The sequence below is a fragment of the Onychostoma macrolepis genome, chromosome 16, assembly GCF_012432095.1.
Source record: "Onychostoma macrolepis isolate SWU-2019 chromosome 16, ASM1243209v1, whole genome shotgun sequence".
NCBI lineage: Eukaryota > Metazoa > Chordata > Actinopteri > Cypriniformes > Cyprinidae > Onychostoma > Onychostoma macrolepis.
Window position 1 is genome coordinate 1,536,294 of NC_081170.1, and position 24,778 is coordinate 1,561,071.

General features: G+C 33.2%; 1 protein-coding gene across 5 annotated transcripts; it reads right to left on the minus strand.

Moving 5' to 3' along the window:
- Nucleotides 1–267: 267 nt before the first annotated feature.
- Nucleotides 268–23,783, minus strand: LOC131522520 (pleckstrin homology-like domain family B member 3). 5 transcript variants are annotated; one of them, XM_058748048.1, is made up of 16 exons: nt 23,555–23,782; nt 22,141–22,176; nt 18,037–18,179; nt 17,861–17,962; nt 17,315–17,452; nt 17,116–17,244; nt 15,871–16,038; nt 12,272–12,382; nt 8,853–8,954; nt 8,689–8,770; nt 6,450–6,594; nt 4,629–4,713; nt 2,769–2,909; nt 1,782–1,989; nt 679–764; nt 268–568 (listed from the first exon to the last, which is right to left on the minus strand). In XM_058748048.1, the coding sequence occupies exons 3-16, from the start codon at nt 18,175–18,177 to the stop codon at nt 434–436; spliced, it is 1,773 nt and encodes a 590-aa protein (XP_058604031.1). In that variant the 5' UTR covers nt 18,178–18,179; nt 22,141–22,176; nt 23,555–23,782; the 3' UTR covers nt 268–433. The 5 variants fall into 5 exon arrangements, with proteins under 5 accessions (XP_058604031.1, XP_058604032.1, XP_058604029.1 ...); XM_058748049.1 differs by having other exon boundaries at nt 23,546–23,782; XM_058748046.1 differs by lacking the exon at nt 22,141–22,176 and having other exon boundaries at nt 1,782–1,986; nt 23,546–23,783.
- Between the last annotated feature and the right edge of the window lie 995 nt (nt 23,784–24,778).

The following is a 24,778-nucleotide window of genomic DNA, read 5'->3' on the forward strand; positions in this document are numbered from 1 at the left end:
TTTACAAAAGTGCAATTCTAAGTGAACTATTTTTCCATTTGATAATTTATTTAATTACATATATATATAAATAAAAGTTTAATTTTAAGTGAACTATTGATTTGAAGACTCATTTTTATCAGCTGAAACATTTTATAAGCCCCTCTTAGTCTGATTAAAGATGCATTTTGAAAGTTTTTTCCTTTGGTTTAAATTGCATTCATTTATTTAAGCAGTATTTCTTAATATTTCGTTCCCTGCTCGTCGAGCACAGAATAATGTTCTGACACGCTGTTTGGAATGTAAATATTTATTAACACTTTGCAGGATTCTTTCCCCCGTTTCAATAGCAAAATATGACAAACATGAACATGTAACAGTAATAAATAAAGAGTAAGTCGCTGAGGTGCGTTCTGGTCGTGTAGGACACCTCCCGGAGTCCTGAGTGATCTGATCAGTATCTGCAGTGCTCGTCTGTGGCCGTGACTATAACGTCCATCCAGATCCTCATGGCTTCGGCGCTGTGAGCCACCAGGAAGAAGAGCCGCTCGTATGTTTTGACGCAGAAGGTGAGGCTCGGCCGCGGAGACTGAGAACAACACAACGAACATCTGAAATCTGATTTATCATGAGTTTTCATGCATAGCTTACTCTGTACAACTAAGTTATTTCCTTTATCCTCTTTGAAAACAAACTCACTGTTGTAGCTGTTCGCAGATGGTCGTAATAAACCTCCTCGATGGCCTGGAAGTAAATCACGCCTTTGAGTTTCTTCTCATCGAGTTCTGAGGAAACGAGGAGAAGAGCAGATCTTCATCAGATTCTGAGCACTAACAGCATCATACACTGACAATACTTTAGCACACTAATACAGCGAATCACAGACGGTTTTGTAAGCTGAAGTTTTCTTTCTTGAAGTCCACCTGAAATTTTAAGGTAATATTTAAATGTTTTAAGCACGCATTCACATGTTCACGGTTCTCTGATGTGGGTTAATGCTCACATGACATCAGGGTTATTATCATTAACTAAAACCAAAACCATAAAAAACAAACATGATCTGAACTAAAAAAAAAATAAATAAATAAAAAAAATATATAAATAAATAAAAACGTTAATTTATTTCAGCTAGTTGCCAAGAAAAATTTCTAATTTTCATTGAACATAACTAAAATAAAAAATAAATAAACATTTAAAACAAATAAATGAATAAATAATTAAAAACAAACAAACAAAATTACTAAATCTTTAAAAATATAATATTAAAAAAATTATTTAAATATTAATGTTAATATTATATTTAATACTAATATTAATATTTTCATTTAGTTTAACTTAATGTACTAAAATAACTAAAACTGAAATAAAAAAAACTATATAGACATAAAAAACAATAAAAAAATACAAATGACAAAAAACCTATAATAATCTATAATAAAATTAAAAATGGAAAAAAACTAAATATTTAAAAAGAGCTATAACAAGTCTTTTAATGACACTGAAGCAACACTGCACGACATGCAAGTAAACTTATAAACTCTCATCTTTTTTAGTAAGAGTTTTATTAAGATTCTATTTGAACTCTTTTTAAATTATTTATATACATAGGATTGCACGACTCGGACAAAAGATTACACTCTGATTAATTCGTCATATATTGCGATTGCAATTTGAACTGCATTTGAAAATGTCTCAAAAAAAAAAAAAATGTCTTCAATTATTCACTGCTTAAACTTCTTTTATTTGAGTGGAATATTGCTGAGATGCTGGTTATAAAGCGATTAGTTAGTGTCTGTGCTCACCGGTGTAGTAGGCCAGTCTCTGGTGGTCCAGATCGAAGATGAACCACCTCCTCCTCCAGGTCTTCACTCGGCCTCCGCGTTTGGTCAGAAAGCCGCCGCACCTCCGCGGAGACAGATTGACCCCCATACAGCCCGTCACGTTATGACCCAGAGACTCCACGTGAGCCCGCAGGTCAAAGTTCACCGTCAGAGACAGCGGCATGCCCTGCTGAACCATAAAAACACAGTTATTTAGCAGAAGGGGTGTTGAAATTAATCATTGCAGTAATGGACCATAATCAATTATAGCCTCTGACGTTATTCGCATACGCGAGCATTAAAAACACACTCTCTATCTTAAAATCTGAGCTTGGCTTTTTCCTGCACTTATGTTTTCAGAACAGGACAAGCATCTGATGAAGAAACAGATCTGTGCATTAGTGTGAATGCAGTCTATTAAGCTCTCATCAGTAATAATCAAACGCCAATAATGCTGAGGAAAAAGGAAAAACCCATAACTATGATTATCTGTAAACTTTCAGACACTTAAAGCACTCTTAGATACTGAAAGTCACTTGTAATTGTCTTTCCCCCCTTTATGACTTGTTTGTGTGTTTTGAACAGTTTCATTCATCAACATTTGTTTCATGAAAGTAAAAACACAAGGGTGAGTAAATGATGTCTATGATGATCTATTCCTTTAAAGGAGATGCAAATTAGCTGAAAATGTGTCGCTGCATCAGTGTCTCAGCAATGGATGCTCTGCAGTGAATGGGTGCCGTCAGAATGAGAGTCTGATAAAAACATCACAATAATCCACAGCACATCAGTTAACATCTGTGATGTTTTTATCAGACTCTCATTCTGACGGCACCCATTCACTGCAGAGACACTGATGCTGAGACACATTTCTACAAACCTGATGAAGAAACACTCATCCTGATCTCGGATGAACTGAGGGTGAGCACATTTTAATTCTTTAAGTAGTCTCATAATCAGCAGAAGTACCTCCAGGTTTCTGTGTGTCGAGCTGATCTGCAGTCGCTCCTCATCGTCGTGCGGCTCCGGGTTCGATGCGTCTGTCTGTATTTGAACAGATTCCTGCTCTTTCTGTCGGCGTTGTTCTGCCAGCAGCCGCTGTCTCTCCTCCTGCGTGCAGACAGAGACGGCAAACCACCGTCACGAAGCTTGGTTTTATTTAGAAATGTTCTCATTGGTGGAAAGAAATGTGGATTTGGAGGCCAAATTTAGTCTCAGTATTGACTTGTTTCACTTTCACATCACCGTGTCAGACTGAGTCTAAGAATACTGCTCATGATGCTCCTCATTTATTAGTCACTTTGAATGAAAGTGTCTGATCAACGAATAAATGTAAAGGTGTTGTTTATTGAACTGCTGCATGAACTCAATCCGTCGATTGGTCTGAATATCAGTCATGTGATGATCAAATGCAACCCGATCGCAGAAGATACTCAAAGCAACAGCACAAACGTGAATGTGATCTTACAAAAGCAAACACACGGGTCTCTTGTGAGCTCTTTAACAAATGATGACCCATACAGCAAAAAAATTGTGGCCAAAACATATTTTACATATATATATATATATATATATATATATATATGTTGCAAACAGTGAAGCTCAATGAAATAAAGTTTTGAAATAGAAAATATATTTCAGGGGCAAGAAAATACATTTCCAGTCATACAGTAGCCTACATTTAAATACAAATGTGGATGGTCAAACGTAGATTTTTAATGATTTAATAATGTTTAATATTTTTATATATTGTAATATTGCATTTTTTGGAACATTTTAAATTATGCTCCTTGCTGAGGTTTTGTGTTTTATGTTCACACATGTTATAGACACCAAATCACTATGAAAATGTGAGATATGTGAATGCATTTTCTTGGACTGAAATATATTTATACTTTTAAAATACATTTTCATAAATATACAAAAAAATGGCAAAAATATGTGGGTAGAAAATATATTTACATAAAATATTTTGAGAAACATATTTCAGCAAATATATTTTTTTGTATAATTTTTTCAATATATTTTAAATGTTAAAATATATATTTTTTAAATATACAAAAATAGCCAATACATACATATATATATATATATATATACATAGTGACCCTGGAGCACAAAAGCAGTCATAAGCAGCACAGGTATATTTGCAGCAATAGCCAACAATACATTGTATGGGTCAAAATTATCATTTTTCTTTTATGCCAAAAATCATTAGGATATTAATTAAAGATCATGGTCCATGAAGATATTTTGTAAATTTCCTACCGTAAATATATCAAAACTTCATTTTTGATTAGTAATATGCATTGCTAAGAACTTCATTTGAACAACTTTAAAGGAGATTTTCTCAATATTTTGATTTTTTGCACCCTCAGATTCCAGATTTTCAAATAGTTGTATCTCAGCCAAATATTATTCTATCATAATAAACCATACATCAATGGAAAGCTTACTTATTCAGCTTTCATATGATGTATAAATCTCAGTTTTGTAAAATAATGGACCCTTATGACTGGTTTTGTGGTCCAGGGTCACACACACATATTAGAAGAAAATATATTTACATAAATATATTTTGAAAAATATTTTAGAAATATTTAAAAATATATTTTTCAGCCATTTTTGTATATTTTTAAAAATTATATTTTAAATGTATAAATATATTTTTGAAACATATTTTATTTAAATTTATTTTGAAACATATTTTTAGCAAATATATATATTTTTGTATATTTTGATTTAAAAATTAGAATTTTTTATTTTTTTGCAGTATGCTGACCGAGGGTCAGTTCTTGATGTGTTTTGACAGTGGGGTCAGTGACTCACCCTCTCCTTCAGCAGACGTTCCCGCTCCGCTTTGGCCTCTCGGAGTTTCTTCTCCATCTCCACTAAATCCAGGAGGCTCTGCGGACTGAGACCAGACGTCACATGATCAGAAGACTTTCAGACAGAGCTCTCATTCATATCAACACAATCACTACTTAAAGAAACACCTCACAACAAGCTTCCATTAGTTAAGCTTCACTAACAACGAAACATGCTTCTAAAACATTTACTACTCATAGTAATCATGCTAATTTTGTAATGCATTATCAAAATCAAAAGATGTATCAGCTAATATTATTTAATGGACATGAGCTCACACAAACTAACATTGACAAAGTTTAATAAATACTGTAACAAATGTGCTGCTCAATGTCAATTAATATTAGTTAATGCATTAATAATGGGACCTAATTGTAAAGTATTACCAAAATAACAATCGTGTCATTAATTATTTACTCATATCATAGCAAACCCATATGCTGTTATTTACTGGAACAAAAAGAGTCAAATTAACACTGTTTCAAAGCAGCTTTTACAGAAAATCATGATGTTTATGTTTATATTTTAATATCTTCATGCCTTATAGTTGCATTTATCAGATTAGAGCTGAACGATAATACAGTTTATATTTTGTAATGATAAAAACAATCAAGCAGTTGAGATTTGCAATATAGTATTGCTTTACATGAGTATACTGTATGTATGCAGGTCAATTTGGATTTACTCAAATATGTAATTATATATACAGAGCTGTGTAATAATATAGTTACATTCTGTGATGATATAAATAATTTACAATATAGTATATTCTGCTTTGAGTGTACTGTATGTATGCGGATATACTTATAGATCCAACTTCAAATACTTAGCCGGGTGATAATATAGTACATATTATAATAAAGATAAATTTAAGCCACTATAGTCTGAAAATCTTGATGAAATGCTGTGCCAGGTTTAATGTTATTGATTCGTTTATTAATTAGTTTACACTAGTTTGAATATGAATGACTTAATTTGGGCCAGTGTTTTTTTTAATTATTATTATTATTTATACACTATTAGTTTTTATTAATATTTTAGTTAGCTTTTATTTTAATATTTTCCATTTTAATTTAATTTCAGTTAACGTTTTAGTCATTTTTTGTGTTTTTCATTTATTTGTATTTTTGAAAAACATGTCGACGCAGTTTTTGAAAATTTGATTTCAGTTTCAGTTTTAGTTATGAAAATGAGAAAAGTCACCTTGAAATAAGTTTACGCTTTTATTTTAGTTAACGCCTATTTTATTCAAAGTAACAAAAATGTTTTTTTTGTTTTTTTTAAGTTTTAGTTAATACATAATCCTGATTTTGGTCTGTTTCTCGACTCAGAACAGAAGACTTGGTTTACAGTACATCGGTCACAAGGACTAATGTTACAGTGTTTTGTAATAATTTTTGTAATTTGACAGTCCTGGTTAAGGATTATTAACTGTTGTTGTATGGAAACGAGCTGCATTAAAATAGCTTAAAATTCTGCTATTATGTTCCAGATTATATATATAACAGCACACAGATATGAATAAAGTCATGACTGACAGAATGTTAATTTCCCTTAATTATTCCTTTGATTTTACATAATTCCACCCACGCAATTTAATGCATTCACACACACACACACACACACACACACACACTCTCTCTCTCTCACACACACACACACACACACACACTCTCTCTCTCTCTCTCTCTCTCACACTCTCTCTCTCTCTCTCTCTCTCTCTCTCTCTCTCTCACACACACACACACACACACCTGTACAGGTGACAGTGTTATGGCTCACCTGGGAGCACGGGAGGTGCTGGCGTTGTTGCTCGGTGTGTGTGTCGGTCCAGTACAGTGTCCATTACTCAGTCTGTGGGCGGCGTGAGGAAGGCGAGGCAAGGGAGCCTCCGAGGTTTGTCTGTCCGGAGTCATTCGCACCAACACTGACAGCAAAACAACATTCACAGTCCATCACTTATCAGACGCTTCGGCTAATAAACATCTTAAAGCAGGGGTCTCAAACTCAGTTCCTGGAGGGCCGCAGCTCTGCTGAGTTCAGCTCTGAATCACACCTGCTTGGAAGTGTCTAGTGATCCTGAAGAACTTGATTAGCTGGATCAGGTGTGTTTGATCAGGGCTCGAGCTAAACTCTGCAGAGCTGTGGCCCTCCAGGAACTGAGTTTGAGACCAGTGTCTTAAAGGGACAGTTCACACAAATAAATTCTTTATGTCGTTCCAAACCTCTTGTGATGAACACAAAAGAAGATATTTTTAAGAATGTAATAACCAAACAGTTTCTGGTCCCAATTTCTGACCATACAATAGAAATCAATGGGAACCGAAATGGTTTGGTTACCAACATTCTTCAAAATATCTTCTTTTGTGTTCCACTGAAGAAATGAAGTCAAACAGATTTGGAAAGATATGAGAATGAGTAAATGATACAGAATTCTAATTTTTGGGTGAACTATCCCTTTAAAAATAATATATCAAATGTTTAATAAATAATAAAAATATATATATATATTAGGGGGGGAAATCTGAATAAATAAAATTACATTTTAAATCATTCTATGGCAATAATGAGAATTACAATTAAAAAATAAGGTGAACTATTAAAAAAAACAAAAAAACAACTGTATTGCGTTAATACAATGATTAACGCAATGAAGTTTTCTTCAGTCAATATATTTTTTTCTTTTGATTTTGTTCTGAAATGTGGCGTGAACATGTTTTCATGAGATTTGAATTTGTATCCAAAGCTATTTTGAAAAGAAGAAACAATTTATTAAACAGAAGTATATTAGAAATATTAGCAGGATGTGTGATAAATTGAAATAACATGCAATCACAATCTCATTTGACGTCTTATTGACTTGCTGTTTGTTCAACAAATTTGTTTTACTATTTGTATAACACATTGGCGTATGCAACACACACACACACACACACACACACACACTGTTTACTTTGGCAACTGTAGCATTTCAATAGAAATTCTCTGTAACATTTTCCCATCATCAAGTGCAATAAAATGAAGTCACGTCCCATAATTCAATCATTACCTCATAAGATTCTTACTGACTCTTTTGTTGCACAACGAATGTGTTTTAATGACGACTGACTCATAACGAAGCACACACCTTCACGCAGGGTTATTATCGTTAACTAAAACCAAAACTGTACAAATGCATCTGTGTTATTTGAAATACACAAGTAGAAACCGAACCATGAGTAATTTGAATTATATATATATATATATATATATATATATTTTATTTTACATTTGTTTTCTCATCATCTGTATGACTTTCGTTCTTCTGCTGAACACAAAAGAAGATATTTTGAAGAATGTTGTTGAACAAACTGTTAATTTTTGATCATATAAATGGAAGTCAATGGTTCACCTTATTTTTTAATTGTAATTCTCATTATTGCCATAGAATGATTTTTAAAATGTAATTTTATTCATTCAGATTTTCCCCCCTAAAATATACATATATTTTTATTATTATTAAACATTTGATATGTATACATAAATATACATGAATACACACACACATATAAGAGTACATATTTTGAAAATATTTACATGTATATATATTTATATTATATATAAATATATTTAATATATAAACATAACATATTTTTCTTAAATATATGCATGCATGCATGTGTGCATTTATATATACACATAATTAATATACACAGTACACACACATATACTATGTAAGCAAACACCTTTATTTTGGATGCAATTAATCGTGATTTGACAGCACTAAATAAAACTGAGGTGAAACTGAGATAAATGAGTGAGGAGTATATAAAAGAGCAGCTTTTCCAGTGTGTTCCAGTAACACAGACACACCTCGATCCAGAGCAAAACTCTGACCAATCACAGCTAATGAGCCACGTTTGGCTGTTGCTTGTTTTGCACGTCTTGCACAATTGTGCTGCTGTTTGACCTACTTAAAGTCTGCCGCCTATTAAAGTGTATTTTAGCAGGTATTTGTGCGAGCGCTCAGTGGTTTGCTCACCTTGCGCAGAGAGCGGTCTGTCTGTGTTCTTCCTGTGAGAGCTGCGTCTGCGAGGCAAACTGGACGAGTCCTTCAGTGATTCCTACATGATATTAAACACAGTCAGTGCACTGAAACTCAGCAATCACTACAGTCAAACCCTCGCATGCACGCTCACACTGTACCTGTGCTGCTCTGTGAATGGTCAGAGGGCTGAGTGACATCACGCAGGGGGAGGAGCCGGTGATGTTGGACCAATCAGTGAGCGGCTTCTTCTCTTTCAGAATCTACAAAGGCAAATGTCCTTGATGTTTAGTGAGTGAGTGAGAGACTTGTCCTGAGCAATGATATTAGCTAAATAAACAGCTAAAAATACTGCAATATTAAAAACTATTATGATAATACATAACCAAAACATAAATCATCACAATAAACCTCTAAATTACATTTACACAAGGAGGCTCTGTTCCAAAAGCTAGTGCACTGCTATGCTGTCTACATAGGCATCAAGTGAACTGTTGCTGTTGTAAATGTGATGAGCATAAAAATACATAACACACACAAATACTGGGTAAAAATCATTAAAAACCAAACAAAACAAAAAGAATAAACCAAATAAAAACCTAAAGTAAGTGTGGCTGAAACACAACAAAATTGAAAAAAAAAAAAAAAAATTTCATTGGGAAATAAAATAAAAACTGATGAAAAATATTAATAAATACCAACATAGTATAGTAATGGTACTAAAATAACACCTTGTTAAAGGAGTTGTTATCATTAACCAAAACTAAAAATACTAAAAAAACATTTACGTTAATTTAAATAAGTTTAGTTTGAAGAATTAAAATTCAAATTAAAAAAAAAAAGAAAAAAAAAATAGACACTAATAAAAACAACTAAAACACACAACGAAATTACTTAACTTTAAAATTAAAAGTAAAAAACACTAAAAACAAAAACTAATGCAAAATATTAATAAATACTAAGGTGATAATTTTTAAATATTAGTACAGTAACAGTACAGAAATTATACTTAATGCTTTGCTGTCGTTAACTAAAACTAAAATACATTTATATTAATTGAAATCACACACACACACACACACTCAAACTCTCTCTCACACACACACACTCTCTGTCACACACACACACACACACACACACACACACACACACACACACACACACACACACTCTCTCTGTCACACACACACACACACACACACACACACACTCTCTCTCTCTCACACACACACACACACACACACACACACACACACACACTCTCTCTCTCTCTCACACACACACACACACACTCTCTGTCACACACACACACACACACACACACTCTCTCTCTCTCTCACACACACACACACACACACACTCTCTCTCTCTCTCTCTCACACACACACACAACGTTTAGTGTTACTATGTGCACTAGTACTAGTGCTCCCTGACTGAACAGCACTAATAAGTGTAGTTGAGCAGTTCTGCAGCTGTGTGAACATGACGGAGTTAAACGTCCCTCCTCTCTCTGACTCACACACACATGAGCGTCTGCGAGAAACACACACTCTTCATCTGCTACAGACCGACATACAGACACTAAATCAGCCCTGGTTCAGTTAAACACCGTTAGCAGCTGCTGTCTCCGGTGAAAATCCCTGCGTCTGTCCAGAAACAGAAGCTCTCACCGCTCGAGTGTAGAGTTTCCCGTCCTTCCTCCGCTCCGGCGCTTCTCTGGAATCAGTCTCTCCTTCTCTTCCTTATTTCATCACTAATTCTTTCCTCCACCTACTTGTTCCTGCACTCGAGTGTATCTCGCTGATAAAAACCTCCAGCACTAAAGCTGGGGATACGGCAATGCTGGCAATGTTTTAAAAACATAACTCAATATACAACACATCCAGAATGGAAAAGAACGCAATCTACTCCACTTTACTGCAACGCTGCAATTCTGCAGATTTAACATTGGCGTTCGTTTAATTCAGCTAAGAGGTCATCAGTCTGCGGTCGGTCACATGTTTTCATATTCACCAAACTTACAGTGAAAATACAGTGAAATTAGCATGGGCTTGAGTTTTCAGTCTCTTTTTTGTATTATTTATTATTATTTTATTATTTATTTATATTTTGCATTATTTTGTTATATTTTAGTATTTTCAGTTTATTAAATTTTAGTTAAAGTTCTAGTAATTTTCTTTGTTTTTAATGTCTATTTAGTTTTTATAAATTTTTATTTCCATTGTAGAGTTTTTAGCCCTTCAACTTGAACTAAACGAAAATTAGAACTAACTGAAACTAACTGAAATAAAATAAGTTTAAGTTGTTATATTCTATCAAATTTGTTTCATTTCAATTTACATAATTTTTGTAGTATTTTTATATTTTATTTTTTAGTAATTTTGTTGTGTATGTTTTATTTCTATTTTAGTTGTAGTAATTTTAGTACTTCAACTTAAAACTAAATAAAAATGTAAAAATTTACATGACTAAAATAAATTTTAAGTTTTGTAATATTCTATTAAATTTCTGTTTCATTTCAATTTACATAATTTTTTAGTATTTTCTTTTTAAGTTTTAGTAATTTTGTTGTGTTTTAGTAATTTTTTGCTTTTATTTCTATTTTAGTTGTAGTAATTTTAGTACTTCAACTTAAAACTAAATACAAATTTCTGTTTCATTTCAACTTACATAATTGTTGTTAAGTATTTTTAATACTAAACAATAATAGCACTTGATTAGGAGAAGTGTGATTTTATTATCATTACTATACTATCTTAGTATTTATTAATAATTTTTATTTTTGTATTTCTATTTTAATTTTCAGTTAAAGTTTTAGTAATTTTGTTGTGTGTTTTAGTAATTTTTATTGCTTTTATTTCTGTCTTAGTTGTAGTAATTTAAAACTAAACAACTTAAAAATTTACATAACTAAAATAATGTTTAAGTTCTGTAATATTCTGTTTATTTCTGTTTACGTTCAATTTAATAGAATTAACGCAAATATTTTATTTTACTATTTTTAGTTTTAGTTACGATAACAATACTGGCTCAGGACAGTGTTATTTTAGTATCATTACTATACTGTCTTAGTATTTACTAATATTTTGCATTGGTTTCATTTTAATATATTTTTTCTATTTAAATTTTAGTTAAAGTTTTAGTAAATTTGTTTGTCTTGGTTCTTATTATTATTTTGCATTAGTTTAAATTTTTAGATTTGTTTTTCCATTTTAATTTTAGTTCAAGTTTTAGCCATTTTGTTGTGTGTTGTGCTTGTATTGTCAATTCAGTATTTATTTATAATGTTAGAACTAAAACTAATAAAAATTAGAAAATGTATCTTTGCAACTAACTGATTTTTTTATATTCTATAATGTTATATCTGTAAATGTAAGGTTTTTGTATTTTTAGTTCTATTTAACAATAACAGCACTGGTTGAGGTGTTCAGACGCACCATAAAACAGGTGAATAAATCCCACAGACACACACTGACAGAGGAACACGAGCCACATCTACAGATCTACAGAAGATCAGGGACTGTTTCCACGTTTTCAGAAGATGTGAACATCTAACAGCAGCAGCGTGAAGACGTCTTACCCGCTGAGATTTCTGCAGCAGATCCTTCCTCTCCTGTCGGAGGGAACTCAACGCTTTATCCTTTTCTTTTTCCATTTCCTTCAGCTGCTTCTCCAGTTGCTGGGCTCGTTCCTGCAAGACAAGATCGGTCAAAGGTTTTGAGCGTGAACAGAACCCACACGTTCAGCAGTGATCTTCGGTCTGGTACTGATGGTATAATGCTCTCAGAGAGACTCAGGGTCAGAGATCTGTCATCCGGAGCAGCTGAGTCAATGAGACTAAACTACATCACTCACATTACACTCAATCTACACTACACACTACACACTACACGCTGCACACTACACGCTGCACACTACACACTGCACACTACACGCTGCACACTACACACTACACACTGCACACTACACACTACACACTACACACTACACACTACACACTGCACACTACACACTGCACACTACACACTGCACACTACACACTGCACACTACACACTGCACATTACAAAAGATTTTTATTTCAAATAAATGCTGCACTTTTGAACTTTATATTCATCTGTGAATCCTGAAAAATAAAATGTACGACAGTTTCCACAAAAATATTGTGCAGCACAACTGTTTTCAACATTGATAATAATCAGAAATGTTTCTTGATTATAAATCAGTATATTAGAATGATTTCTGAAGATCATGTGACACTAAAGACTGCAGTAATGATGCTGAAAATACAGCTGCGCATCACAGAAATAAATTACAGTTTAACACATATTCACATAGAAAACAGCTGTTTTAAATCACAATAATATTTCACTATTTTTTTACTGTATTTTTCATCAAATAAATGCAGCTTTGTGAGCAGAAGAGACTTCTTAAAAAAGTAGGATATGAATATGTAAGAGAAGCAAATTAAATAATGTATGTGTGCAAATATATATATATATATATACTGTATATAGAACACACACACATTTATTATTTAATTTTCTTTTTATATATTTCTGCTTGTTTATAAATATATTTTTATTTTATTTGTGTATACACACACACGTGTACAATTATGTTGCATATTATTAAAATATTATTTATATATATATATATATATATGTATATGCACACAAACAATATTATATTTAACATGTATAATATTATAATATTAAATGTAATATATACAAAATAAATGTGTAATTTTTTTGTGATTTACGGTTTTCTACATACAGTGAGGAAAATAAGTATTTGAACACCCTGCTATTTTGCAAGTTCTCCCACTTAGAAATCATGGAGGGGTCTGAAATTGTCATCGTAGGTGCATGTCCACTGTGAGAGACATAATCTAAAAAAAAATCCAGAAATCACAATGTATGATTTTTAACTATTTATTTGTATGATACAGCTGCAAATAAGTATTTGAACACCTGAGAAAATCAATGTTAATATTTGGTACAGTAGCCTTTGTTTGCAATTACAGAGGTCAAACGTTTCCTGTAGTTTTTCAGCAGGTTTGCACACACTGCAGGAGGGATTTTGGCCCACCTCCACACAGATCTTCTCTAGATCAGTCAGGTTTCTGGCCTGTCGCTGAGAAACACGGAGTTTGAGCTCCTCCAAAGATTCTCTATTGGGTTTAGGTCTGAGACTGGCTAGGCCACGCCAGAACCTTGATATGCTTCTTACAGAGCCACTCCTTGGTTATCCTGGCTGTGTGCTTCGGGTCATTGTCATGTTGGAAGACCCAGCCTCGACCCATCTTCAATGCTCTAACTGAGGGAAGGAGGTTGTTCCCCAAAATCTCGCAATACATGGCCCCGGTCATCCTCTCCTTAATACAGTGCAGTCGCCTGTCCCATGTGCAGAAAACACCCCAAAGATGATGCTACCACCCCATGCTTCACAGTAGGGATGGTGTTCTTGGATGGTACTCATCATTCTTCTTCCTCCAAACACGTTTAGTGGAATTATGACCAAAAGTTCTATTTTGGTCTCATCTGACCACATGACTTTCTCCCATGACTCCTCTGGATCATCCAAATGGTCATTGGCAAACTTAAGTCGGGCTGGACATGTGCTGGTTTAAGCAGGGGAACCTTCCGTGCCATGCATGATTTCAAACCATGACGCCTTAGTGTATTACCAACAGTAACCTTGGAAACGGTGGTCCCAGCTCTTTTCAGGTCATTGACCAGCTCCTCCTGTGTAGTTCTGGGCTGATTTCTCACCTTTCTTAGGATCATTGAGACCCCACGAGGTGAGATCTTGCATGGAGCCCCAGTCCGAGGGAGATTGACAGTCATGTTTAGCTTCTTCCATTTTCTAATGATTGCTCCAACAGTGGACCTTTTTTCACCAAGCTGCTTGGCAATTTCCCCGTAGCCCTTTCCAGCCTTGTGGAGGTGTACAATTTTGTCTCTAGTGTCTTTGGACAGCTCTTTGGTCTTGGCCATGTTAGTAGTTGGATTCTTACTGATTGTATGGGGTGGACAGGTGTCTTTATGCAGCTAACGACCTCAAACAGGTGCATCTAATTTAGGATAATAAATGGAGTGGAGGTGGACATTTTAAAGGCAGACTAACAGGTCTTTGAGGGTCAGAATTCTAGCTGATAGACAGGTGTTCAAATACTTATTTGCAGCTGTATCATACAAATAAATAGTTAAAAAATCATACATTGTGATTTCTGGATTTTTTTTTTTAGATTATGTCTCTCACAGTGGACATGCACCTACGATGACAATTTCAGACCCCTCCATGATTTCTAAGTGGGAGAACTTGCAAAATAGCAGGGTGTTCAAATACTTATTTTCCTCACTGTATAAACATCCTCATCCTTATCCATACGGTAAAGAACATTCTGTGAAAAAAAGTAACCTTGATATCTTTAATATTGACTGAGTAAGGCCATGTCAAAGCTTGAAATCATAGTGAAATTAATGGTTGAAATCAAACTTTGATGCTTGTTTTCTCATAATTATATTTTGAGACTTTAGCCTGGATTTCAGAGAGAGGGTCACTATATGTGTCCATATAAACATTTATGCTCTATCAATATTAACAAATACTATTTTAATCACATTAACATATCATATTATTAATATGTATATGTACCTTTGTGCATACATTATTTGCAGTTGGATTAAAGCAGCTTATAGGAGCTGCTGAACTCCGTGTAATTCAGCGTCTCTGTCTCCGTTTTTAATGTAATTACCTCGTTTACTGCATCATGTGACTGTGTTTGGTGTGTCAGCACGAGCAATGTGCTGCATAACATACTGATGACATAACAGCCAATGAGAGGCCAGAGAGAGCGTCATAACAGCCAATGAGAGGCCAGAGAGAGCGTCATAACAGCCAATGAGAGTGACCCATTTGAAAACAATGACGTGGAATAAAGACTCACTAAATTCCATTTAGTAGAACTAACACTTGAAGTCAGACTTATAACTTTCACAGCTGTGATTTGGACAGATGCGTGTATATAAAGTAGAGCGATGTGCTCATTTACTAATAAACATAGACTTTTAAGCAAATGAAGTGAAGTGTGTGTAACAAATCCTTCTAGACAGGAGTGTAAAACACGTAAATGATGAGCTGTCTGTAGTTAAGCTGTGTTCAGTTTGTCCTCTCACCTGAGAAGTGTTGCGTGTGTGCTGTACTCTGGTTATCTCTCTTTCGATGACCGTTTCACTTTCTCCGTCCTCTCCTTCTCGCTCGTCTTCCACTCCGCTCTCCAGCTCCAGAATGTGGAACTCCATGTCTTCAAACGCTCGCACCGTGACCTCCAGCGCATCCTTCTCCTGCCAACCAATCAGATGCTTCACATTATTACAGACTAATCCACATACAGCTATAAGGGAGTGAGTCAAATTATGAGCGCAAGCAGCACTGATCTGTCAATAGAGATTTTCTTGGTTTTATTTTAGCAAAATAAAATATAAAAAAATTTAAAATTCATTTGAAAGGCAGAATTAAAAAAAAATTAATTAATAATAAATTATTATTATTATTAAAAATGTAAATACATTTCTATGTATACACCGAAAAGTTTGGGGTCGGGAAGATTTTTTACATACAGTAAAAATTGTGAAATATTATTACAGTTTAAAACAGCTGTTTTCTATGTGAATATGTGTTAAACTGTAATTTATTTCTGTGATGCGCAGCTGTATTTTCAGCATCATTACTGCAGTCTTCAGTGTCACATGATCTTCAGAAATCATTCTAATATGCTGATTTGCTGCTCAACAAACATTTCTGATTATTATTATTATTATTATCAATATTTAAAACAGTTGGGATTCTTTGATGAATAGAAAGATCCAAAGATCAGCATTTATCTGAATTAGAAAGCTTTTGTAACATTTTACACTACACCATTCAAAAACTTGAAGTCAGTATAATTATTATTTTTTTTTTTAGGAAAGCAATTATAGAAATTAATACTTTTATTTAGCAAGGATGCTTTAAATTGATCAAAAGACATTTATAATGTCATCAAAGATTTCAGATAAATGCTGTTCTTCTGAACTTTCTATTCATCGAAAAAACCTGAAAAAAATCTACTTGGCTGTTTTCAACATAATAATAATAATAATAAGTGTTTTTTTGAGCAGCAAACCAGAATATTAGAGTGATTTCTGAAGGATCATGTGACTGGAGTAATGATGCTAAAAATTCAGCTTTGATCACAGGAATAAAATACATTCAAATAGAAAAGTTATTTTAAATAGTAAAAATATTTCACAATATTACTGCTTTTGCTGTGCTTTGGATAAATGATAACTTCAAAGCAACACTCCTCTCATCTGTCATTGGTCGATATGACACTGTTTCATTAAACTGATTAAACTCTGAACAGCAGCGTCTGAGTTCACCTGTTGCAGCTGAAGCAGCAGCTGCTCTCGCTGGTCTTCTGGCTGCGAGGGAATCTGTTTCTCCATCTCCTCACACCTCCTCTTCACCTCCTCCACCTTCAGCCGCTGCTCCTCCAGCTGAACTCGCTCCTGAAGCACAGCACGTCTTCAGCTCAAACACTAGTCATGCATCATAAGGGTGAAGAGATCAGATGCACACCTTCTGTCTGCTGGCCAAGTGGTGGCTCTTCCGCTGCCTGTTCTTCTCCTGCAGCACCTGCAGCTGGTCTGTGTGTCTGCGCAGACGCTCCTGTTCGGCCTGCAGTTCCCCTCGCAGCAGCGCCACCTCCAGCTGCAGCTGCGCCAGAAAACACACACAGCTCAATTACTTTTTCATTTAACGAAAAACCATGCTGATGTTTTCAGATCATCAGTGTTTTTTCTGCAATGTGAGTGCAGAAAGGTTGCCAGATGTGCAAAAAATGTGTCCTTTTAAAAGAGAAACTGATTGTGGCAACATCTGGCAACCCAAGCATGAAAACTCAGAGGTCTAGGATTTTTCTCCTCTTTTTTATTGAAGAAAATCTAAAAAATGTAGGATATAGATCATTTTTTGCATATAAACTACATTTTAGTCTCGTCTTTTTTCGTAAATGATATTGCATGATAATATACTCACAATTAGCGTTTAATGATGTCGGCAGCGTCTCGCCTTCGTCTCATCTTAGTCATATTTTTCACCATAACTTTCATTAAGAAAACTCACCTCAATCTTTACCTCCTCCCTCTGCTGGTCGAGCTCCGTGATTCGCTGCTGCAGCATCGACGGTGATGTCGGCGAAGCTCCGCCTCCTTGTTTGACTTGATACTGGTTAAACACAGAGTGAGAGATGAGTGCGGCTGATCCGCTGGACTGGTTATGAGAGGAAAGCGTGTATTTACCCGCTCGCTCTCTGTGCTGCTGCCCTCTGTGTCTGACTCCGCCCCCGAGGAGGCGGGGCTCTGCTCCACTCTCACGATCCACGGAGATCTCCAGACCGGATCCCATTGACTGTTCTGTGTTTCCATATTGTGTCTGGGCATGTCTGATTACACAGGAGTGGAGACTGGTTAAGTGTGGAGGTATGGGACGCTTGCACATTACAATAATTCAATCCGCCGCAAACAAGGGTCAGATGACAGATGCTCAAGCTAACATGCACTGAACATGGTAAAAGTGAAATCCTGACTGGTAAACAGTGTATAATCTGTTCTAGACGAGCAAAAAAGTTTATACAACAGCCATTAATTCTCAAGTAAAATGTGTTACAGAAATGCTTAACACTGGCATATTAATATAAATTATTACTATTAAATTATTCATAATATATTATTTAATTGCTCAAGTATAATAATAGCTATCATTGTCTCTGTTTTAGAAATAAAAATAACAATTTAAATGTAATTATTAAAAAATAAAATGTAAGTTAAACATTTAAATAAATTTTAAAAGCAGACAAAATTTAAATAATTTCAAATAATACATAATATTAAATAAATTTGAAAGCAAAATGAACAATTAACAGTTATATTTAAACTAAAATGTAACAAATTTAAAAGGCAAATTATATATATATATATATATATATATACACATATACAATTTTATTCTAAATTATTACAATTAATAATTCATTTACTGTTGAACTATAATAATAATAATGATCATTGTGTCAAAAGGCAGAGAATGTAAATAATTTTAAAGTATTTATTAACTATAAATATATAAAATGTAACATTAAAATTGAAAATATAAGCAGAAATAAAAAGATAAATAATACAAATAATTTATTTAATTATAGTGTAATTGTAATTTATTGTAATTTAATTTTTATTTATTTATATTATATATTTATTTATACTTATTTAGCTATATATATATATATATATATATATATATATATATATATATATATATATTCAATTAAATTATTATAATTTATAAATATATATTTCGATTTTTATTGGCTATAGGACACTTAAAAATCAGCTATAAATAAGCAGTCAATATCTTCTTGCAAAATAAAAGTTGGAAAGAAAAGGATGGAAAAGCATTTTGTTTCTCTTTTCCCAGAACAAAGCAGAGTAAAGGCTGTGAAGATGAAAGCAGGAACGGCAGACAGTAGCTGGATTCTTCTCCAGCTTGTACAGGTGTTTGCACACAACAAGGCCACAGCTGAGTGTGAATGACTCTGAAGCTTTTGTGTTCGCTCCTGACGCCGAGTGTGGGAACAGACTCTCGCCCGTCATTGTCCGAAGCGTTCCCAGCCTCTCCCTGCTCTGTCCGTCAGACCGGCCCTGGCCTTATTAGGACTCGCAGGCACACGGATAAATATAAAGCTCCACACACAGAGGAGGAAGTGCATGGCTTCTAAAATGTCACAGACTGGTTTCATATTTCCACAGAGAGAGATTGGAGTCTGTTCCTAGAATAACCACAGCCTCTCTGAACACACACACACACACACAATAGCTTGTTTAAACGGGAATTTAGTGACAGCCTTCATTGCAAAAGCAGGTTTTATTGTGTGTGTATTTACTACATGTACCGTTGATCAAAACTAGATCCGGCAGATTTTAACTAACAGCTAAACACTGTTGAGATGACATCAAAACAGACTTGTTGCAATCCGACTTCTCTGCAAAGGAAACGTGTGATGCTAATACAAAATATTAAAAAAATGATATATGTAAAATGATATAACATCTGTTATTTGTCTAAAAGAGGGCATCTTAGAAGAAAGCATAATATAAAATATAAATATAAAATAATCTTATCTGCTCTTTGGCTAAAAGAATGCAGCAAATGATAAAATATTATTAATTTTAAATAATATAATATATATTTTTTTGTAAAATATAACATTTTATAATATATTATATAAATTAAAGTAAATATAAATATTTTATATATTACATAATTTTTTATTAAAATTAATAAAATACAATGTAAAATATAAATATAAAAGAATAATACAACATAATAAAAAAATAAAAAATTGCATCAGCTCTTAATAATATAAAATAATATAAATAAAATAAATAATACATGTAAAATAATATAAATCCTGTTTGTATCTGCTGTTTGGCTGAAAGAAGCCATCGCAGAAGGCAGAATCATATAAAATAATATAACATAAAATCTAAAAGACAGCATCTTAGAAGGCAGCATAGTATAAAATATAAATATTAAATAATAAAATAAAATATTTTCTGCTCTTTGGCTAAAAGAAGGTCTTGAATAAATAAATATTTAATTTTATTTAATATTTAAATGTATTTCATTTAAATATAAACATATTTATAATAATACATATTTTTTATTTATTTTATATTTAAATGCATTTCATTTAAATATAAACATATATATTAAAATAAAATATATTATAATATATAAAATAATCTAAAGGCTACAGTGTCTTAGAAGGCAGCAGAAAATAAAATATAAATATAAAATAATTTTGTATAAATAATAAAATTGAAATAATATATAAAATAAATAATATAAAGTTTTATCTGCTCTATAGCGAAAAGATAGTTTCTCAGAAGTCAGCATAACTCATAATGCTGCCTGTATAGACAGCTCTCTGGGTGTCAGGGGAAGCAGGAGCTTTCACCAAAACAAGTCGCCTCAACCGGTCCAGCAGCCAGACTCGTCCCGTGTGTAAAGACTAGCCAGGTTAACTAAGACACCAGCAAACCCATCTAATCTGCTGTTTATCTGAACTCAGAGCGTCGTGAAGGTCTGAAGTCCAGCAGTGATAAAGTGAAAATGCAGATGTGAAAGCTCTGCTCACTTTAAGACACAAGACACACGGAGAGCAAGAGAAACGGGCGACAGAAAGGATGGGCTGTAATGAGAGAATAATGCTCTGTAATTGCAGAGGAGCGGCTGTCAGATAAACATCCGCTTATATAACGAGCCCCTCCTGATCGTTACTAATCAAAACACACTGCAGCAAAGCTCACTTCAAAAACACTCAAATTAAAAAAAATGATGGGATTACCATGGTATTTGATCAATGTGTCCCAAATTACTTTACAGAATACCATACTGCCATGGTAAATGACCAAATACCATGGTATTACCACGGTGAATGGTGCAAATGATCGTTTACATGGAACTACGTAAAGTACTATAATATTACCACGGTATCTGACCAATGTGTTCCAAGGTACTTTACAGAATGCTGCTATGGTAAAAGAGCAAATAACATGGTATTACCATTGCACATGGTGAAAATGATGATCCGCATGACAGCATTTACAATAAAATAAAAATAAAGTCCCCCAAATAAAATCATCCTATAATTTTAAAGGCAGCTATCTATTTTTATAATTAATTTTTTATGTATAATGTGAAATATTAATACTATAAATATGTCTAAAATATGATTTGAGTTTCTATTATGTTACATTATTAGGAGTTTTTGTCTATTCACTATACATATTATTTATTGAATTTTTTTTTAATCAAATTATTTATTCATTTAATTAGATCTACAGTCATTTATAACACTAATTTATTTTATAAATTATAATTTTTTTCTACAAAATGACAGCTAATGTAATGTACAGTATACAAATAAAGTGTTACACTTAATGTTACATAATATTTCATCTTTAAATTCACTAAAATGTGAAAACCGTGGTAACATCATGGTACTGAATTACTGCTTCCAAAGGGAGATTCATTTCACTTGGTATTCCACTTTAAAGACAACCATGTTATTACTACGGTAAATATTCCCAAAATGATGGTATTACCATAGCATTTGTCCAAAGGTATCCCAAGCAAGCAACAATACTCCCATGGTAAATGAACAAAATACTATGGTACTACCATGGTCCAAAAAGTGTGATAATATAAAGGCATTTTTGCAAATAATTTTTTTTTCAGCAGTTACACTGAAGAAATGTGTGGTATTTTCTATTCAACAATTTTCGCTCAGAAACTGCTAGTAATTTTCACAAATAATTAGAAAAAATGGCAAGTAAACATCTCACTTGTGCGCAGCTGGTCTCAGGACAGCATTCCTCAAACTAAACACAAGAAACACACTCGTTCAGCACGCCTCGTTATAATTACAGCCCAACATTCCTCAAACACAACGAACATGAGTCCATCTTACTGTAATTCTAGGGGTTTTCAGTCTTTCTGATGCCACAGATCTCCATATACGATCATCAGAAAATTTAAAAGGCAGTAATATATTTTCATGCACTGTATAAAGACCAATATATACCATGAAATATTAATATTGTTAAAAAAAATGTATTATTTGATAAATATTTATTTATAACGAATAATTTTTCATTAATATTATCACATTATTCTACTCACTATAGCACTGTATTATGTACCATTTATTTTACTCATTTGTAGTTAATTATTTTAGTCATTATAAACTTTATTTTTGATGTAATTTACATTTATTTTAATCAAACTACATGCATTCATTAATTGTTTTGCTTTTTTTTTAACACTGTTTTTCTCTAAAGTGACTGACAGCTGATATAATGTTAACCCTAATTTATTTTAATATTTATTATTTTATTTTAATCAAAGTAATTATTGATTTACATTGTTTACAATTTATTGATTTATTTATTGCAACCAAATTTGAAAGATGTTGAGATCTACTTTATTTTAACATTTTACTGTTATTTGTTACACTAATTAATTTTTATCTAATTTCTAAAAATCAAATTACACAACTTAGTATATATATATATATATATATATATGTATATACATACTGTTTTTTTTTCTCTAAAGTGACTGACAGCTGATATAATGCTGGTTTACACATAATAATGACATCAAATATGATTTAAACAAATGAGGTGAACATAATGTTACATAATATTTACTGTAAATTCACTAAAGGCAGATGAATTGACACAGTAAACACATTTTAATTAAACTTTCAGTCTTGGTTTCAATGTAAACTAGTCTCATTAACCAGTATACTGTGGTTTAATTTGATATTTACAATGTTTTTAATAATAACTACATTAATTTATCATGGTATTTTTATTTACTCCTCAGTATTTCACAGAATACTGTGGTATTACCATGATATGTTATTTTAAGCCTATGACTGCAGCTCTCCTAAAACTGTATTTCACTATTATAAACCCGGACTAAACCGTCTGTAGAGTTTAAACCTAACGTTACCGGGTTTAATTAAAGTTAGTTAGTTTCACTCAGGGTTTAGGTTCAGATGGCGGGTCTTTCGAGCTGTCAATCATCCCTGTCAATCAATCACTTCTGTCAAGTATTAAAATCTCCGAATCTGAACTATAAATAAAGACTATTTCATAATTCCCAGAGAACCGTGCAGTTAATCGCGTCGGTTTCACGCTAAATCAGCGCGTCTGGTTTATCGATAAATAGAGATAAACGTACCGATCATACCTGTGTAGAACTTCCGCCTCAAATCCGCCAACGGTCCTGGAGTCTGAGGACGACTGAATACCGATCAAACAGCGATGAATAAACTCTAGCGCGGGTTTAAACGGGTTTCTCGTGTGAAGCGACACGACTCGACGCGGACAGCGGGATTCCCAACTTTCACTTGTGTGTGTTTGTGTCACGCCGGCCGCGTCTCAAACTCTACTGCGCCGCCTACATAGACAGCGCGTGCGCGGCGCGCTGGAGCCAGCGTCAGGAACACGTGACGCTCGCGCACGCTGTCTACATAGGGCGCGTCACTAGGGTTTGACACACAGCCCGTGATGTCCGCTGAATGTGTGACCGTCAACAGGTGAAGTGACATAATAGTACAAAACGTTACACAGCTTATCTAAATATAACATATACCACTCATCGTAGTTTTATTATAGCCTAGTTTTTATTAATAGTAATATTAAATCATATTTTTTATTTTTATCTTTAGTAGTTTTTGTATTTTGTCTATATAGTTCTTATTTTTGTAGTTTTCAATAATAATTTAAATTTAAAAAAATTTCAGTTTTAGTACATCAAATTAAACTAAATTAAAAATATTTCCTTTGCAACTAGCTGAAATAAAAAGTTTTTGATATTTTATTTGAGTCAACGTTTCAGGTAATGAAAGTGTTTTTAGTTTCAGTTTTAGTTAGCTGTAATAACCCTATAACACACAAACAAACACACACAGACACAATATATATATACTGTATATGGGCTATTATATATATATATATATATATATATACACACATACACACATATATACACACACACACACATATATATACACACACATATATACACACACACATATATACACACACACACACATATATACACACACATTATATACACACACACACACACACATTATATACACACACGCACACACATACACATATATACACACACACACACACATATATACACACACACACATTATATACACACACGCACATACACACACACACACACACACACACACATATATACACACACACACACATTATATAAACACACGCACACATACACACACACACACATTATATACACACATGCACACACATGCATATACACACACGCACACACACACATTATATACACACACACACACACATACATATATATATAATAATCATAATATATTGTACAAAATATTAAACAAAAATATTTTAGAGATCATATTTT

Bases quoted from the DNA above. Each gene is read 5' to 3' on its own strand.
- LOC131522520 (XM_058748045.1), bottom strand. The intron at 12,383-15,870 runs GTGAGAGGACAA...CTTGTCTTGCAG, and splicing joins ACACACGCAACACTTCTCAG to GAACGAGCCCAGCAACTGGA. The intron at 1,990-2,768 runs GTACTTCTGCTG...TTTATGGTTCAG, and splicing joins CGACACACAGAAACCTGGAG to CAGGGCATGCCGCTGTCTCT.